The sequence below is a fragment of the Egretta garzetta genome, unplaced genomic scaffold (assembly GCF_000687185.1).
Source record: "Egretta garzetta isolate BGI_Z169 unplaced genomic scaffold, ASM68718v1 scaffold767, whole genome shotgun sequence".
Taxonomy (NCBI): domain Eukaryota; kingdom Metazoa; phylum Chordata; class Aves; order Pelecaniformes; family Ardeidae; genus Egretta; species Egretta garzetta.
The window spans coordinates 233,838-253,211 of NW_009260278.1; the positions used below are offsets into that span (position 1 = coordinate 233,838).

The 19,374-nt window shown below is 49.1% G+C and overlaps 1 protein-coding gene across 1 annotated transcript in view; it reads right to left on the minus strand.

The window, feature by feature from the left end:
* Positions 1-212: 212 nt before the first annotated feature.
* The window catches only part of TXNDC16 (thioredoxin domain containing 16), a 44,464-nt gene continuing 25,302 nt past the window's right edge, over positions 213-19,374 (minus strand). The window contains exons 14-20 of the mRNA XM_009642502.2: positions 16,931-17,099; positions 16,293-16,429; positions 10,130-10,214; positions 5,712-5,850; positions 4,447-4,607; positions 2,425-2,615; positions 213-496 (exon numbers count right to left, since the gene is read on the minus strand). Coding sequence (XP_009640797.1) covers positions 213-496; positions 2,425-2,615; positions 4,447-4,607; positions 5,712-5,850; positions 10,130-10,214; positions 16,293-16,429; positions 16,931-17,099 — 1,166 coding nt within the window. The remainder of the gene's footprint in view (positions 497-2,424; positions 2,616-4,446; positions 4,608-5,711; positions 5,851-10,129; positions 10,215-16,292; positions 16,430-16,930; positions 17,100-19,374) is intronic.

Consider the following 19,374-nt stretch of genomic DNA (forward strand, 5'->3'; position numbering starts at 1 on the left):
GACACGTTCCTGGCATCAGAAACCACAGCCGCTGCTGAACGACCGGCACACGGCGGCTGGGAACTCACGCCGAGACTCTAAGGGCTGGTTTATCCTTTCACCGTTAATTTACAGCTAAAAGCACTTCTCTCCTCAGCGTAAAGGCTCACGGAGGGCTGGGAAAGGGAGAGGGTTTTCTAGGTACCGTCCCACATCTGTCACTGCCCCGGTTCTCAGAGCTCGCTGTGTCTCTTGCCCTGCTTCTCCCTCGCCGCCAGCCTCGGGGCTGTCCCCCGCAGGTCCCTCCCAGGGGACCCGACTTTCTCTGTTTTGGTCTCCTGGGACGGCTCCTCCCGGAGAGCAGTGTCCCCCCCCGGGCTTCGGGGTGGGTGCTGATCCGGTGTGTCCCCAGGGTGGCGGGAGGCGTGGAGGGGGAGCTCGGGCACGGCCGTCTCCATCATCCGGAGGAAGTCGTAAGCAGGGAGCGGTGGCTTCCAGTCTTCCTCAGACAAGGTACCTGAGAAGTGAACACAGTCCCGCGTTAGTAAGTTGGGAGTTTTGCAGCCCAGCGCCACCGAAACTTCCCTTTCAAAGGAATTATGGCTTTTTTTGCTCTTCCAGTGAAAGTAACATTAAAGATCGGTTCTTAAAGATCACCCTCTTCCCTCCAAAACTAATGAAGCTGGCCAAATGAAACCAGCCAAGTGTGCATTAATATTTACTGGAGCTGGCCAAGGCCCCACTGCCCAAAGGCTATGGGGGTCCTTCTGTCCTCAGACACCTCCACCATGGGGTCACGGCGGGTGTCTTGTCCACCAGCAGGTGGGTGGTTAATTTGGGGCTCATTACTGACACGCCATTGGGGGTGAGGGGAGGCTGATGGCTACACAGGGGGGAGCAGTCCCATTACATGAGGATGCTCTTTAATTTATGCTTTTAAGACTGACCACATGGTTTGTGGGACTTAAAAGCTCAGGGAAGGAGGCTGTGATGGCTGGCACAGCCCCTGGGCCTGCAGTGAATCACAGAATCATAGAATCCCAGGTCGGAAGGGACCTCAAGGAACATCTGGTCCAACCTTTCTAGGCAAGAGCACATCTAAACAAGATGGCCCAGCACCCTGTCCAGCTGCATCTTCAAAGTGTCCAATGTGGCGGAGTCAACACCTCCCCTGGGGAGATTATTCCAATGGGTGACTGTTCTCATGGGGAAAAATTTCCCTCCTGTGTTCAATCAGAATCTCCCAAGAGCAACTGGTGTCCATTTCCTCTTGTCCTCTGCACGTGACTCCTTGTGAAAAGGGAGTCTCCATCTTCCTTGGAGCCACCCCTTAGGTACTGGTACGTGGTGATGAGATCCCCTCTGAGCCTCCTTTGCTCCAGGCTGAACCAACCCAGCTCTCCCAGCCCATCCCCATACGGCTGAGAGAGGCTTCCCAGCCCTTGGATCATCTTGGTGGCCCTGCTTTGGACCCCTCCAGCCCGTCCACATCTTTTTTGTACAGCGGGGACCAGATCTGTACACAGGATTCCAGGTGTGGCCTGATCAGCACTGTGTAGAGGCTCAGCCACCAGCTCACCCCCCTGGCACCCCTGAAAGCTAAGGTCCCCAGCTAGAGACCGAAATGACAGCCAGGTGCCTTTAGCAGCGGTGATGGAAAGAGGTGTGCAAGGACGGCTGGATCACAAGGTTCTCCCAGCGATTACTTGGTCAGAAATGGTGTCATCAGCTCCAATGAGAGCCTACACATCCTACCCCACCAGGCTTTTGGAAACACTTGCTTTGAAAGCCTCATTTTAAAATTCATAAGGATCAAGTGGAGTCAACCTCATCGCCTTTCCAGAGCCTGGAGCAAGCTGGCAGCCGGCAATTCCCAAGATCCCTATGGCTACACATAACACATGAGGAAGGCACATCTCTGCTGCCTTCCTTCAAAGCATCAGCAGGCTGACCAAGGCAGGGGGGATGCGGTGGAAAGCTTCAAGGCACAAGCCAACCCTTTATTTCCCAAAGACTACAGCAAGGCACCAGCTTCCTTATCCTCTCCTGGCCAAAAAAAAATGCTGGAACGTGCCTAAAGAGCATCTATTTCTTATGCTGACAGCTGGGAGTCAGGAGTTTTTTTATTAGCAAGCTGTGTTTCAGAAGGTCTGTTCACAGGATCCGGAGAGCACAGCCAGGTTTGGGGATTATCGTGGGGAAGAGACGCCGATTCAGAATTATTCACGCTTGGCTCTGAACATTAAATGGTCCCGAAGCAAATTTGTGAGCGCGGGTATTCTCTTCTGGCTGGACTATTTGTACTTCTCCATCTCAAACTAGCATAGCTAATTTTTCCATCGTTAAATTCCAGGACAGACAATTTATTGCACGTAGCATCTTCTCATAAACAGACCAGAGCTAACAGTGCGTGCTTAGGAACGTTACAAACGTGTGCCTACTTACTGCTGGGAATCTCCAGTCCTGCTTTTAGCTTCTCCAGCCAAGACAAGATGTTCGTTTCGGTGATGGACTGCTCTGATGGGAACTTGAATACCTGACCCCCGGCGTGAAGGTTGACCCAGATGAGAACAGGCAGCGAAGGCACGGTGGCAAAGTACGCCTTCAGGACCCCACGTCCCACTGGAGTCTTCTTCCTGTTGGGACGAGGAGATTCAACCTGCTCACAGGCAGCACAACAGGACTGAGAGCCAAGCAAGCACCGAAGCCCTTGGGCCACAACCAGCAAAGCACCAAGTTTTGCCTATGGGACAGCAGTAGCAGCTCGCCACGTTATTTGTAAGCTCAATGCCTTAAGCAACCCATTAGGGTCCAATGGAGAGGGAGCGGACAGTGGATTTGGTGTGTAAAGAAATCCTCAAGCAGAAAGAGCTGGAGCAAACTCTGTAGGAGGGTGCGAAGTGTTCTCCACCATCAGTTTTTAAGAACGGGTGAGGCAAGAGCAGGACAGACCCTGCAGCCCCTCATGGTTAGCCTCTGTTTGCAGGGAGAGCTACCAGCTCCCTCCAGGTCCAGCCCCTGGGCAGCCCCTGGGTGGTTCCCCGCTGCCCGAGGAGCTGAAAGGGCAACTTCCCCAAGTGACACAGAGAGCCAAAAGAGGACACGGAGATGGAGGGACAGGAAGCACACGAAGATGCTGAGTCATAGAATCATAGAATCACAGAAACATTTAGGTTGGAAAAGACCTTTAAGGTCATCAAGCCCAACCATTCCCCTAACCCTGCCATCCCACCCCAAAATCCTGGCCCTAAGCACCTCGGCTGCCCAGCTTTTAAATACCCCCAGTGATGGGGACTTGACCCCTTCCCTGGGCAGCCCATTCCAGTGCTTGACAACCTTTTCAGTGAAGAAATTTTTCCTAATGTCCAACCTGCCCTGGCACAACTTGAGGCCATTTCCCCTCGTCCTATCACCCATTACCAGGGAGAAGAGACCAACCCCCACCTCACTACAACCTCTCAGGTGGTTGTAGAGGGCGATAAGGAGTCCTTCCAGCACTATTTTCAGGCTGAGAGTGGTGCTCAAGGTCTGAGCTGGCTCTCCCATGGGAATGAGCTCCTCTTTCTAGGACTGCGCTACTCTTTCCAAGCCAACAGCTATATTCTGTCCTTTTTTTGTGGCAATGCCCTTTTGCTCTGACAAAGGACGGCTCTTCTTTCTTTCTCAGGAAGGGAGAGCAAAGGCAGATGTGTAGGCGGGGGCTCTCGTTTCTTGCGCTTTACTGGCAAGCAAATTGTCTTCTCTTTGAAAACATGTGCATTCCCCGTTAGCTAAACTTCAGCCCACGCTGCGAGGCGCTTCCCAGACTTCAAAGCACGTTATGATTAAGATGGTGAGGTGTCTCTGGGCTTGGGCAAACCAAACAGAGGCTAAAAACTGGAAACACAGCTAGGGAGGGGAGGATTAAAAAAAAAAAAAATCCCCTCTCCTACAACTTTCTATTTCTTGGCTCCCGGATTTATTTTCTTCCTTGAATATTTTTTAAGTTTGCCTTATGGGGCTTCTTCTGGATGTTCCTTCTCCTGAAAACTTTCTTTTTCCTGGTCAACAACCAGTAATTGCCCTGTTGTGCTGCCCTCTAATTGCCAAGGGAAAAATCACCACAAGGGACTCCAGGAGGGCAAATTTACTTTTTGCTCCCATGTGTGACAAAAATACAAATAACACCAGAGCCAGGGTCAAGCTACCATGTGGTATCTTTGAGAACATTTTACTCTACTGAAAATTATTTCTGCAATCAATTAAACATTCACTAGTTTGACTCGACCATGCAATTTTTCAGCTGCCCAGAACACGCACCAAATCATTGCTAAATGATTTGACCTCCCAACTCACCATAACTTCAGACCGAATAATCACGTTACCAGCTAGATAATGCCTCCAGTAATCACAGACTCAGTTTTTTCTTGCCCTGAAATGCTAAGAGCTGGCTAACGTAAAGAAGAAAAGAGATTTTTACACACTCACAAGTTCAACCAGCAAGCCACAAACGCTTGCTGGGGTCTTCCTTTTGCCAGCTTCAGCATTTCCTTGCTTTCCATTTGAGTGATGTCACCGTCACTGAACAAGATGAGGAAGGGCTTTCTGAGTTGCAAGTAGCGGGGCAGATTTTGCACAGTGATTTCTGGCTGCAAGACATCAAAACAAGAAGTTGGGGTTTATGGGAAGGAGAGAGCAGGACAAAATTAGACATTCTGTCCTTACGTGAGGGGTGCAGGGGGTAAGCAAGGCTGCAGGGTCCGTGTTGGATGCAAGCAGCTTGAAAACAAGTGTGGGTGCTGAGATCTTGGTGCATGTTGGAGATGTCTACACCAAACCCTGCCCATCGCAAGCCAGGTCTGCGTGAGAAGCTGAGATGAAGGTGTGTGACCAGAGAAACCCAGAATGGCAGGGGTTGGCAGGGACCTCGGGAGATCAGCCAGTGCCACCCCCCTGCTCAAGCAGGCTCACCCAGAGCAGGGGGCACAGCACAGCATCCAGGTGGGGGTTGAAGATCTCCAGAGAAGGAGACTCCACAGCCCCTCTGGGCAGCCTGGGCCAGGGCTCGGGCACCCTCAAAGTCAAGAAGTTCTTCCTCACGTTCAGCTGGAACCTCTTCTGCTTCAGTTTGTGCCCATGGCCCCTTGTCCTGGCGCTGGGCACCATTGAGAAGAGTCTGGCTCCGTCCTCATGACCCCCACCCTTGAAATATTTGTATGTGTTGATGAGGTCCCCTCTCAGCCTTCTCTTCTCCAGGCTGAACAAGCCCAGCTCCCTCAGCCTTTCCTCATAGGAGAGATGCTCCAGTCCCCTCATCATTTTTGTAGCCCTCCTCTGGACTCTCTCCAGGAGTTCTGGCAGAAGCAAGGCCAGCTCAGCCCAGCTCCACGTGCTGTGGCTATAACCACCCTCTGCAAGGCTTGTGCAACAGGCGGGGAGCAGACCCTGCAAGGGGCCAAGCCACCGCAGCAGTGGGGCTGTGACTGTGAGCAGAAGCCAGGCCATTGGTTCCCAGGGTCTCCTCCCATGAGACCACTCAGCAAACAGCAGATTTCTGTCCAGGCTGTCTGGTCCAAGCCATAAAATTTAAAGCCAAATGTAACTCAGCATGATAGAAACAATAAGCAAACATATTTATTTTGTGCAGCTCCACACTATAATCAGGGCTTCTTTCCTCAATGGAAAAAGAACACTTTTTTTTTTTTTTTTTTTTTTATTTACAAAATTATGGTATTTTAACAATTGAGCCTTACAAAATTATCCAGCAATTTATATCTGATCATCTGCACCATGTCCTGCGCGCTCTGTTTGGACAAAGCGATGCCTTCCACGCTCCGACCTCCGCTCTTGGCAAGGAGGAGGGCTGGGGGAGACACGGCGTATTTACGGGATCTGAAAAAAGAGGGATGGGAACAAGAACTGGCTGGGGGACTTGGCACGCAGAGCTGGCATCCTCGTGGTGACAAGCGGGGACAGGAATGGAGGGGAGGGAAAGGCTGCTGTTAGATGCACAGATGCACGTTCTCCATCACCCCCTCTCAAGCCCCTCCGTGGTCCTGCCTTGATGGGGAGAGATGAGGCTGACGTGTTCCCTCGTCCCCCTCTGAACCAAGCACTTACCCAGCTCACACCAGGCGCTAAATATACACACACACATGCAAACCCAGCAATTTCTTCTGGAAAAAAAGACACCAGCAGCCAAATAATAGGAAAAATCCCAAACACCACCCTCTAAACTATTTGCTGACACTTCTCTTCCGTTTTCACACCTAAGGTTTGGTGGTGCAAATACCCACTCAGCGCTTTGCTCTGCCTCCCAAGGCAAACAGAAGCTCTTAGACTCCATCTGAGGGACACCAGCCTACACCAAATCAACTCCAGGAGATCAGATTTTTTGGCTTGGTGAACATGGGCAATTTTGCTGAAGTCCAGCCCCACATGAGAGCAACACACACAGCCTGTGCACAGAGACGCTTGGTGGAGAAGCCAGCTCATCCTTTGTTCCCCAATGTTCTTCTGGTAAGAGGGTTCAAGGGTATTTAAAGAAAAGCTGAGAAGGTGGAAAGAGCAAAAATAGGAGAAGTCTGGGCAATGCAAGGGCAAGGGGTACACCAAGACGGGAGTAGAAGTTTGAGGAACTTCAGTCCCAAAGGCTCCAGATGTCAGTGCCCAGAGGAAGGGCACGATGGGGGAAGTCAGCTGCCTCAACAGGTTTTTTGGGAGTGTCCGTAGTTTGTTTTTCAAAGGCTGCGGGCAATTTTTCAAATGCCATGACCCCAGAATTGCTGGGGAAGTAAGTGAGGTGTAAGGACATTTTGGGTTGTGGAAGTGGGGAGGTGGGAAGCCTCTGATGCCCTTTTCCAAAGTAATCTGGTCCATCCAAAGGGCAACACAGACCCAGCCTACTGCAGAACAAACTACTTATTTTTAATGAAAGGCAGCTCATAGAAAGCCCATGTCACAACCTATTGCACTTTCCTCCACTGTTTGCTCGGGCGAATTCAGTTTGGACACTGATTTTAGCAGTTCTGAACGGGATGGAGATGTCTTCAAATTTCCTTTAAAAATCTCAGTGTTTGGTGGTTTAGGTCATCACTGGCAAAGCAAGTGGAAGGAACTGCAGACAACACATTTCCATGATGTTCAGCTCATACGCAGGCCTTTCACTTCTGCTGTCGCAGCACTTATCTGCCTGGAAATAATACACCCACTGCAAATTTCCAAGGGGCACCCTAGATCTGCACCGACATCTTGACAAAGAACAGCAGTAATAAATGACCTCGGACTTTCCCGAGGCCTTCAAATATTGTGAATCCTGTTGCTAAACTGTTCTTGGATTTATCCGAGCCATTTTTGTTACATTTTGCAGTAACCTCTGCTTTTTTAAATTTATCTTTGTAAATCCTGCCCTGGGCTAAACTTTCCCCTTTCTGCCCAGACTCCCGAGCTCCACCGGTTGAGGACGTTGTGTTTTGCCCTTCTGGTCACGGCTGGGAATCCTCTGATCTGTAGGAAGGTCTTTAACTTTCCTCTCTGTTGTTTTTCAAATTAAACCTGTATTTGCCATTGATTAAGAATGGTAAAACCCTAGAATAGTTTTAAATTCACGGATTTTGAACTTCTCAAACTTCCATAGGTTTTAAGGAGACTCTGGCTTGATCACGTCTCAGAGGAGGTAAGGGCTCTTGCTCCCTATGTCTAAATACATCAACTTGTACAGCGGCCTTTGATAAGGAAGTTCCTTATATACTGCCAGAAAACCAACAATTTCCCCATTTAATAGCTAGAGTCCACCCCGAAATCACTTCTCATCTTACTGGTACCATGTGGTTGTATGGTTGCTTTCTATTTATACAGCAGGGCCATTCGATGGGTAACGTGAGACTTGCATTTAAATCAAAAGCATCTGCAAACAACTACTTGGCAGGAATCTATGACATCTAAGTATTTGAGAAATAAATAATGACTTCATTCAAAGCATTTCTTCCTTAAGGCTTTATTTTTTTTCATTAGTTACCAACTGAGCAGGTGCTTGCTGAGCAAATAGCTTTGCTAACAACATTCTTTGTGTATTTTGTATACCTTTTTCTCTGGGAAGAGGGGGCTCAGCTTTCCGTGACCTAGGAGCCACAAACATTTCCTCCTTGAGTGTTTAGCAGAAGAATAGCTTTTCTTTTCTTAAGAAGGGAAGTGAGCCTGGCTGTTGCATAAGGAATTCCTGTAAGTGTTTACTTTCTACTGACAGTTGAGAAGATGACCATCTACAGTAGCTTCAGCCACAAATCACAGCCAAAATCCAAACTTGGCAGAATGAATATCTATATAAACTGTGTTAACTAGTCCAACTAAACAGGAGCACGCTGCAGACCGCGGCTGGGGCAGGAGGACGGAGGTGTATCCTTCCATGTGTCATTGCTGAGAGAACACAGGCTTTTTCTACTGGTATCTTGTTTTGTAAGATCACCCTGCCTTCCTTTGCTTTTTTTCCTTCCATCAGCTGGGCTAAGATCCTTGGGGGAGAAAAGCCTTCTAAGCTCGGGCAAGGGGGGGAGGTTTTTCACCCTGATTCCATTGGTCATTCTGTGCCAGCCACCACCCAGTGGTCTCCCACTCCAGCACTGAACAAGCCTAGCACCACCTCGCCTCGGAGACCTGACCACGGCCGGTGCTTTGAGCACAGTCTGGTTAATAGAGATGTATTACCAAGATATTTGCATTTTTTATTCTCTGTGCATTCCACAAAAATGCCCATGTCTCCTCAGACACGCTAGAGATGCATTGCATTTGTAAGAAAGTAATGAAAATAATTCACCATTGCATTACTGGCTGTTAAAGCCACACCTGGAAAACAGGCCACGGACCTTCTGGGATTTTTAACTCTACCTTGACAGTTAATTCCTGATGGAAATGAGATGCAAGCTGAAGATTCACCTTGGATCTAGCTGCCTTTATGGGCATTGAATCATCTGCCACAGTCGAATCCAAAGCACTTTGCCCCTTGCTGGAGCGAGTCTTAATGACACGGTTAAGTGCATGGATGGATACATGCTCATATCCCATTACCTCCAATTTGGCTTAAAGTTGGAGCTGTAATCGATGCTCTTATTCAATCAGGAACCAACCAAAAAAGCCCTGACTTCGCCTTTACCATATTTGCAGGAGGAAGGCTGCCATATTCCTCCAGCACTCTTCTTCCAGAGCTCTGTTTGGAAATGGTGATAATGTCTTGCTCTAAAAAAACTTTCAAGAAAAAAAACCATCCACGGTAAGACAGAGGTAGGTTCTTCCCCATCCTTGGTGGTTGCAAACATCTTGCAACCAGATTCGAGTGCCCACCGGGAAGCTGGATGAGACCAGAGGGGTTTAATGCCTTTCAGAGTGCTGCAGAAAGGCAGCCTGTTCCACCTCAAAGCAGCTCCATGGAAACATAGCATTCATTTCAAGGCTTTCCAACCATTTTCCAGCACCCAGACACAATGCCCCACTCCGTTGCTAGCCAAGAATTCCTTGGGACAAAGCCTGTCAGCAGTCACAAGCAACCTCTCCTTTGGCTGCTCTTGGCAACTGGGGGCAACCATCAGAGCAAGACTCACATTTACACCCCTGGCTTTGCAGCAAACCCTTTGCACCCCCCTTCCCCATCCCCACCTCAGCAGTCACCTTCCCAGAACCAGGGCAGGGAAGAGGAGATGAGAAGGTGAAGGGACTGCAGAAAGAGGAAGACCAGTAACAATTCATGACTCCTTCCCGAAGGAAGGAGAAGGGCAGAACTGTTTTTCCTTCCTCGTGCTAGGGGGTATCGTTTTTCCAGCCTGATTTTTTTTCCCCATATAAGTTTGGTCCCGTTTGTATGAGGAACCCGACAGATGCATGGGGGGCTGGCACAGCTGGAGGACTGAAAATACCCGTAGTGAACTCAAACAGCGGGGAGGGAGATAACTGTTCGTTACACCAGGGCTAAATGAGTTGACCATGGATGGGTTGTAAATCAGTGGCCACATCTCCCTCTGGCTGAGTCCTGACCGATCTCCCTACAGGACTCAGTCACCTGTAGCTGTTTGGAGCCTCTGCTAAACACTCAGCGTGGCCAGCGACGCTTGCTCTAGGCATTGGCTTTCACTTAATGCAGGTTGGTTTGAATCCTCACCAAAGAAAAAGAGAAAAAACTTACAAAGCCAAGGCATCATCTTCAAAATACATCCCCATCGTTACATGGCCACTTAAGATGTTTCCTGCCTCTTCAAAAGCTTCCCTGGCTGTAAAAAAAGACAGAGATATGAAAACAGAGAATAGAAAGCAAAGTGTCAGCTTCCTCCTGGAAACCAAAATGCTGTCTGCGTACACAACACCCTCCCACAGCGCGCCGCCAGTTGGGAACAGAACTACGATTAGAGGTTCGTGAGAAATGGATGTGCCTCGTGGCCGCAGGCTATGGGGAGGAGGAGTTGGCAGCAGCTGAAAGGATCGGAAGGAAAGTTCCTATTATGAGAACAGTATTTGCTCTTTAGCCACCAGCACTGAGTTTCCAGGATCTGCACGACGCAGGCACTGACGGAAAATAAAATGTCTTTAAGGACTTAAAGTCCATAAGCGTTCTTAGAAACAGGAGACGGATTATAAGTTCTAAATAGCAATCTTATAAATCCTTGTGACCTTTTGGAAATGACTGATGATGACTTAACTGAGTAGGGCTAAGTGCCCAGCAGATAAACCAACCTCTCCCCCAAGTGCCTTTTGGCTTTATCCAGTTCCTCAGAGCAGGTAGGGTCTGTTACAGGCATCCAGCTAAGCCAGGGAGGATCAAAAAGCTAAATGCCTTGCAGAAACAGCGTGCTCCACCGCTTTGTGCAGCTGCGAAGAGAGGGCAGGACCTCAGCATAAACCCACGTGTGGTGGCTGCTGGGGTCCACCACTCGCCTTACCGAGACGGCGAGGTCAGGCAGAGGATGGGGAGGGAAGGACAGGGTTGGGGCTCTCTTGATCCATCGCAGCTGAATCTATCAGTGCCGAGAGATTGAGAGCAGAGCCCCGAAATAAAGCTGACTCCAGAGCTAGTTTATGCCCTTATAAAACATCCTCGGTTCCAGGCAGCTGGATCCGTGGGCGAGGTGAGCTTTGTGAGAACACGCAAGCCATAGTGGGTGAGCTTGTAAAGTAGCCATAGATCAGAGATCTATCAAAGGTAGGGTGAAAACGGGGCGGATTGCAACACCACCCCCACCCCCCCTTTCTATTGAGCAATTGAAAACGAGAAAAAAGGCTCTTCTGACTTAAGGAGAGTGAGAAATCACACTCCTTGGAGACGTCAGGTTTTCCCAAGAGTTAAGGTTACTTCTCACATACAGCCATGATATATAACTTAAATGAGATCTCATTCAGATACTATTTTGTGTTCCTCACAACGTTCACCATCATGGCACAACTGGTCAGCCCAAGCTCTTGGGACCAGTGACTCAGACCTCAATAGGCTGAGGTTGGCTCACAAATGGTCATTTTTTGGTTCTTTGCCTCCTCTTTTCCAGCTACACTCAAAGCCGTATTTTCCATTGTGTTTCCCTGGAACCACAGGAACCACAAACTTTTCTTTATGCTATTTTCCTTTCCAAATGGAAGCTTAGATCCTTAAAGGAGTGGCTCATTGGGGGTTCAGGCATTGTAGGAAACAACATGCACACAACAAAGCTGGTGACACAGCCTGGCTGGTTCATCTTGTGATACAGAGAAACCACCATAGGATGGGTTTGACGTTGGTCTCCAGCTCTTTGGGCTTTGGTCACCTCACCTGATTTTATCAGTGTCAAAAGAAAAGCAACCCATAGGATCAGCTGAAAAGGATCACTGAGAACTTCACCAACAAACCCCTTGTGAAATTGTCCATGTCCCAGCTACTGGAGAAAAGGCCATGGGGCACACAGCCTGACATGAGAAGAGCAGGCTCCCATCCAGACTTCCTCAAGAGAGCATTTCTACAGGCATTTAACTTTAAACCCTCACTCGAGACGCAAGCCCATGCTGAAGTGCTGCCCTGCAGCGTCCCTGGCTGCAGGAATTCTCTCCTAAATCAGGACAACCTTCTGCAGAGTCCAGGCTCACGCTTTTCATCAGGGTCATTCCTGATGAGATCTTCCCTCCTTATCACACTTCCAAATTTTCCTGTATTTTGGGGGCTGTGCCAGACTCAGAGCCAGGCACCCCAGCCTTCATTTCTCAACAGCGACAGTCTCTGAGCTCTGTGCAAGAAACCCCCAAATTCACACAGCTCCGCTAGAGACACGCAGCACTTCTGAAGAAGCTATTTAAGTATTTCCTAGAAAATCAGTCCCCTGGAGAGCATGGGTCTCATTCCCCACCAGACCCGATCATGCACAGCAGCATGTGCCTGGAGCTGAAATCCCAGCTGCCTTCTATGCCAGCTGCCGTGAATTGCACAAGCGCAGCTTCACTGCAGGATCTGGGAGCAAGGAGGAATAAAACTGCCAGATGAGGAAGGGTCTACAGCTCTTGCCGAGTTTTTGGAGGCAGGATCTGAGCAAAACCACTCATCCCTCTGGCAGAAGGCATCTCATGAAACTCTCCAGCAGCACCTGCAGCATCTTTGCACGCCGCCTTCACTTGGTTTACACCGACGCTGGCAAGCCCTAGGATGTTAGCAGAGCTTTGCAGAACACAGGTACACTCTTAAACATTTGCTGGATGGTTTAGGACAGAGTCTTACTTCCAAGTATGCTTCCAGTTTCTGCATAGAAAACAAATTTTTCTCCTATAAATTCTCCAAGTTTCCAGGAAACTGCTCATTCATTGTCCTAGTAATACCATTCATTTCTTTGGAATAAATTTTCATTACTATTTTTCTGACAAGCCTCTTTCAGCTCAGACCCACTGGAGGGCTTCTTAACATAGTTCTGATGCAAAGTGTTGGAAAAAATCCAGGGCTTTATTTAACCGGACATCTCATTGCTCTGTTTCACTTGGCAATGACACAGTGCGTTGCTGGTCCAGGTTAGAGCAGGAACTCTTTGCCGTGAGAAAATCATTGGAATTTGCAGATAAGTCTGTGGGCTGATAAGAGCAGCGATGTGGTTTCCCTGACTCCGACCAGGGTTTGGTGCCAGAACAGCTGGCACTTTTCTGCTCCCCCAGGCCATTCTGCATGATGCTCAACACCCCCCAGGTTACAGGCAGCCAAAGCATCACCTATCTCATCTCCCCTGGCATTTGCGGCTGAGATACCCCAGATTGCAGATGCCATTCCAGATTGCAGGCTGAGCGTGTCCCGAGGCAAGAGGCAATCTTGCGGGCTCTGCACAGAGCTGTCCGCCAAGCTCCAAGGCACAGAAGGGAATTATCTTCTCCTATACAGGGAAAAGCCTGAGCTCATGCATCCAGCTGGATCCAGGCAGGTTCCTTCCATGAACCCTCTCACCATCCCTATGTTGCCCAAGGTCCTACCATGGGGCTGATCCGGGCTCCACTACTGCAGAGAGCGGAATATGTGGAACAGAAGGGAGACTTTGGAGCTCAGCTGATGAAAACCAGGCAGAAACGGGCTAAAGAGTTTTTGAGACCAATAAGATTTTCTGCTATATTTAACAGACTTAGACCCTCCACAAGGTGGGCTGGACTTGATGGTCTTAAAGGTCTTTTCCAACCTAAACGATTCTATGATTCTATATTGGCTGTCAGCTGGCCCAGTGAACACAGCCCAGGTGTTTTCTGGTTGGTTCCAGACATTTTATCTTGTTCTTATTTTGTTCTCTGAGCACAGTGGATACCCTCTGGACCTCCTCATGTGAGAAAGTAGCTTGGTTTGCGTTTAACCAAAGTTTATAGGCACAATGGAGCTTCAAAATGAAGAACAGTCTGAAATTTTGGTCTTGAGACAGAGCAGAACATTCTCCTTTTTTTAATGCATAACTCCCAGGGGTAGCTGGTAACTGAGAGACCATGGGGTTGGAAGGTCCTAGCTCTCCACTGGATTTGACTGAAGCATGACACGATGTTCCCTTCCTAGACTGACTTCATTCCCTCTCCCTTATTAATGTCTATGATTGTCGCATGAAAAAAACCCACCCTAGCTCTTGGGGCAATTTTCTCATCTTTCAAAAAGGCCACGGAAACCCAACGGATCGCAGACCATGGCTATGGCATGCAACAAATGATACCGGCGCAGCGTCTGAGTGACTAATGGCACCCTCGGCAGCAGGCAGGGGAGGGAGAAACAACTGCTCCAAGTTTCAGCCACTGGCCAAGGCTACAAAGTGAGACAAATTCAAACAAGTTCCAGCAACTCTGCTTAGCATTTCTAGCTGATGTCCTCCACTCTGGGGGCTGTGCCCAACTACTTCAAAGTCCACAAGTGGATTTCATTGAGTTATTCACATTTGATTCCTTTTGATGTAAGAATTTTGCATTTTACCTTATTGCTGATTCACTTTTTTTTTTAAAAAAAAAGGTTTTGGGTTGTGTGTTGGTTGCAAGGACTGAGACTACCACATTTGCAGGAGGAGACGTCAACAAGATAACTATCAATCCAACAGTGGAAAGGGCTTTCTTTAAGAAAGAGTATGTTGTGACATGTTGTACATGGACTACAAGAAGAGGCTGATGGATCTCTATAACTGCCTAACAGGAGGTTGTAGTGAGGTGGGGGTTGGTCTCTTCTCCCAGGGAACGGGCAATAGGATGAGGGGAAATGGCCTCAAGTTGTGCCAGGGCAGGGTTAGGTTGGACACTGGCAAAAATTTTTTCACTGAAAGGGCTGTCAAGCACTGGAAGGGGCTGCCCAGGGAAGGGGTCGAGTCCCCATCCCTGGGGGGACTTAAAAGCTGGGCAGACGAGGTGCTTAGGGCCAGGGTTTAGTGGTGGGATGGCAGGGTTAGGGGAATGGTTGGGCTTGATGATCTTAAAGGTCTTTTCCAACCTAAATGATTCTGTGATTGTATAAGCTGGGCTTGTTCAGCCAGAGGCTTAAAAGGGGATTTACTGGCAGCCTACAGCTCCTTTGGAGTGTACTCGTAAACATGACAGAGCCAAAGTCCTTGGGACTTAAAAGCCGGGCAGACGAGGTGCTTAGGGCCAGGGTTTAGTGGTGGGACGGCAGGGTTAGGGGAATGGTTGGGCTTGATGATCTTAAAGGTCTTTTCCAACCTAAGTGATTCTGTGATTGTATAAGCTGGGCTTGTTCAGCCAGAGGCTTAAAAGGGGATTTACTGGCAGCCTACAGCTCCTTTGGAGTGTACTCGTAAACATGACAGAGCCAAAGTCCTTGTTATACGGGGCAGGAGACACAACAAGGACAACAGGCACAAATTGTGGCTTGCTAAGTTCAGATTGTACATCTGCAAAAATTTGTTTGTAGAGGCAGGTCTCCAAGGGCACTATTGTTCTATACTATGCCAAGCACTGTGTCTCAGTCACTCTCAGGGTCCTCAGATGCTACCACAGCAGGTGTAGCAAACACGCCTGGCAGCTGGATGTCTTCTGAGCCAGGATACGGACGTTAGGTCTCATCTCACATTTGGAATCACCTGCTATATTCTTCTTGCAAAAATAAAAAGAATCATAGAATCATAGAATCCCAGGTTGGAAGGGACCTCAAGGATCACCTGGTCCAGCCTTTCTGGGCAAGAGCACAACCTAGACAAGATGGCCCAGCACCCTGTCCAGCTGCATCTTCAAAGTGTCCAATGTGGCGGAGTCAACACCTCCCCTGGGGAGATTATTCCAATGGGTGACTGTTCTCATGGGGAAAAATTTCCCTCCTGTGTTCAATCAGAATCTCCCAAGAGCAACTGGTGTCCATTTCCTCTTGTCCTCTGCACGTGACTCCTTGTGAAAAGGGAGTCTCCATCTTCCTTGGAGCCACCCCTTAGGTACTGGTACGTGGTGATGAGATCCCCTCTGAGCCTCCTTTGCTCCAGGCTGAACAAACCCAGCTCTCCCAGCCCATCCCCATATGGCTGAGAGAGGCTTCCCAGCCCTTGGATCATCTTGGTGGCCCTGCTCTGGACCCCTCCAGCCCGTCCACATCTTTTTTGTACAGCGGGGACCAGATCTGCACACAGGATTCCAGGTGTGCCCTGACCAGCTCTGAGCAGAGTGGGATGATGACTTCTTTATCTCTGCTGGTGATGCCCTTGTTGATGCAGCCCAGCACCCTGTTGGCCTTCTTGGCCCCAGCAGCTCACTGTTCAAAAGGGTGGTGCCAGGCAGGCTGTGACGTGCGCAAACACACTTAGAGAAAATGAAACACGGAGGAATTTCCAAGCACCTGGATTCATCCCTCTCCCATCAGGAATGAAGCTGAGTGCTTAACCCACAAATACCACACTAACCTTCACTCGTGGCTGTGCTAAATACTCCTAGAAGCGAAGTGTGGTGATAAGATGACAGCTCAGCGGGAAACTCTCCTCTTAAATATCCTTCTGCTTCATCAATCGTGGCCAGCTTCAGAGGGCAGGAAACTCGGCTCCTATGGAAAGAAGAGAAACAACATGGGCTGCCGCCTTCTTCACTTTTGGGATGAAGAGACAAAAGGGCAACCTCAATCCAACAATGCCCCAACCCAGTATGACAACTGGTTGTGCTTCATTAGAAAGTCAGTCGCCTGGGAAGGAAGAACAACGCCTGGTCACGGAAAGGCACTGGAGCTGGTTATGGGGAAGAGAGCACATCCCAGAGCCAAACTGGTTGCTCTGAGATCCCTGGAATCCCCACTAAAAATAACAGCGAGGGAATTCCAGCAAAGAGAGAAGGACAATGACAACAGATGGATGCACCGTCCAAGAACACATGTTCCCTGACACTGAAAAGCACAAAAAGCTAGTAAGCTAATTTCCAAACCAGGTTTACAATCAGATCTGACTTTATTTTTCCAAAAAGGATTTCCATTACACAGGCCGTGAAGTCTCCAGAACATCACCTAGCAGACGTGCCAGTCTCACTGTGTGGGGACTCATGAACGGACACTTACAGCGCGATGAAGCTGGTCAGTTCTTCGGTTCCCCACATGCCATTGTACATCACCGATCGCTCTCCCTTCTCATAAATCTTGACGGTAGGAAACTGAGTGACGTTCTCCTTTGTGCAGACGCCAGGCCAGTCCCAGCAGTTTACCCGCGAGAGCAAAACGTCCCCAGTTCCTAGAGTGGAAAACAAATACATATAAATAATATGCCCCCCCCCAAAAAAGGAAATGGTTGAAAAAGAGAGCTTTCTGTGAGCTGCTTTGGATATTATCTCATATATTTGTATTAAGCCTGCCAGAACTCCTATTTGCTTTGGCGTGCGTCCTACAGGGCTGGATCCTAACACACTGTGTGCACATGGAGCCCAGGTGTGCTACCGCTGAGAAGTTGCTGGACCATTCCTGGAGGGAAATGCTGCTTTGCGTGGGCAGGATGTCAAAATCCAGCCCTGAATGCACAATCCCTTTGAGTACAGGCTATTGCCCTCTTGAAATCATTCATGAAAGCATCTTACACTTTTGAGCATAACAGTGACTATTTCCAGCCTGTGAATGTATTAAATAGCCCAGCAGGTGTGGATTGATCCAAACAACAGACCACAGAGAGAGTAAACTCAGGGAATTTGTAGGTTGCTCTTCTCAGATGGAAATTCCCAGAGACATTCACATCGAGCTGGTTACTCAAATCAAGAATCATAGAATCCCAGGTCGGAAGGGACCTCAAGGAACATCTGGTCCAACCTTTCTATAGGCAAGAGCACATCTAAACAAGATGGCCCAGCACCCTGTCCAGCTGCATCTTCAAAGTGTCCAATGTGGCGGAGTCAACCCCTCCCCTGGGGAGATTATTCCAGTGGTTGACTGGTCTCATCATGAAAAATTTCCATTTCCCTTTCATGTCCAATCGGAATCTCCCCAAGAGCAACTGGTGTCCATTTCCTCTTGTCCTCTGCACGTGACTCCTTGTGAAAAGGGAGTCTCCATCTTCCTTGGAGCCACCCCTTAGGTACTGGTACGTGGTGATGAGATCCCCTCTGAGCCTCCTTTGCTCCAGGCTGAACAAACCCAGCTCTCCCAGCCCATCCCCATACGGCTGAGAGAGGCTTCCCAGCCCTTGGATCATCTTGGTGGCCCTGCTTTGGCCCCCTCCAGCCCGTCCACATCATACAGCGGGGACCAGACCTGTACACAGGATTCCAGCTGTGCCCTGACCAGTGCTGAGCAGAGTGGGATGATGACTTCTTTGTCTCTGCTGGTGATGCCCTTTTTGACACATTATACACCAGCGTTGGCTATGGGACACTGATGCAGGAAGGGGGTGCACCTACCAAATACAACACAGATGGCACCATTGCCATTGCCAGCCAGCCAAGAGAGGTGTGAGAGTTCGATGGCCATCACGTTAGCCTGCAGAAGTCAATTACAGGAGATTTTGCTCTTGTGAAGGCATGGAAGGCTGATCATGCAGGAAACATCATTTTCAGGAAAACTGCAAGAAACTTCAACCAACCTATGTGCAAAGCTGCCAAGACAACTGTGGTGGAGGTGGAAGAAATTGTTGATATAGGAGCATTTGCCCTGGAAGACACTCATGTTCCCAAAGGAACACCGTGAAACCCTGAGGCAACTCTCCAGGAGCGTAAAAGGCAGTAAGGAAAGGTTCTGGAAATACCTTAGGAATAAAGCCAAGACAAAGAAATAATGTGGGCCCTCACTTACAGGAAAGAGGGCATGGAGGAGGCTGATGAATTCAAGGCTCTTCCATTTATTAAGCTGCCCAGTATTGAAAAGTGCCCGTTTTACTTAAAGCATGGAGCCCAATACACAAGGAGCAGTTAAAGGTCACATAAACAGAACAGATATAACAGAGGCTGGCAGTCTGATGGCATGCACACTATCCTACCTATGCAAGCTACCCATCTCCAAGCCACTAGTGGGTACCTTTAGGGCCTTAAGAAAGAGCCAGGGGTCTCATGGGTAAGGGAGAGGGAAAGGGAGAGCATTTGGGAGTTACACCAAGGCCAGGTTGGATGGGGCTCTGAGCAGCCTGATCTAGGTAGCGGTGTCCCTGCTCCTGCGGGGGGGTTGGACTAGATGACCTCTAGGGGTCCCTTCCAACCCAAAACATTCTATGATTCTATGATTCTATGATTCTATGATTCTATGATTCTATGATACAGAGCAGTCCAACTTTGGTTCCCGGCACTAAAAAAGGTTTTTACAGGTCTCACGAAAGCGATAAACTCAAGGCATTCATAAGCAGTGAGACAAATGAAGATTGGCTCCCTGCAGGCTCTCCATGAGCCCAAGACACAGTGCCTGCAGGTCCAGCACGTCCTTACCAGCCTTCCTTCTACGGGCAGGTTGGGCGATGACCAGCACACGCTGCTGCTGGTCCACGGCTAAGCCTGTGCTGACCGGCTGGGAGGGGGAACATCACCCGCGTCCCG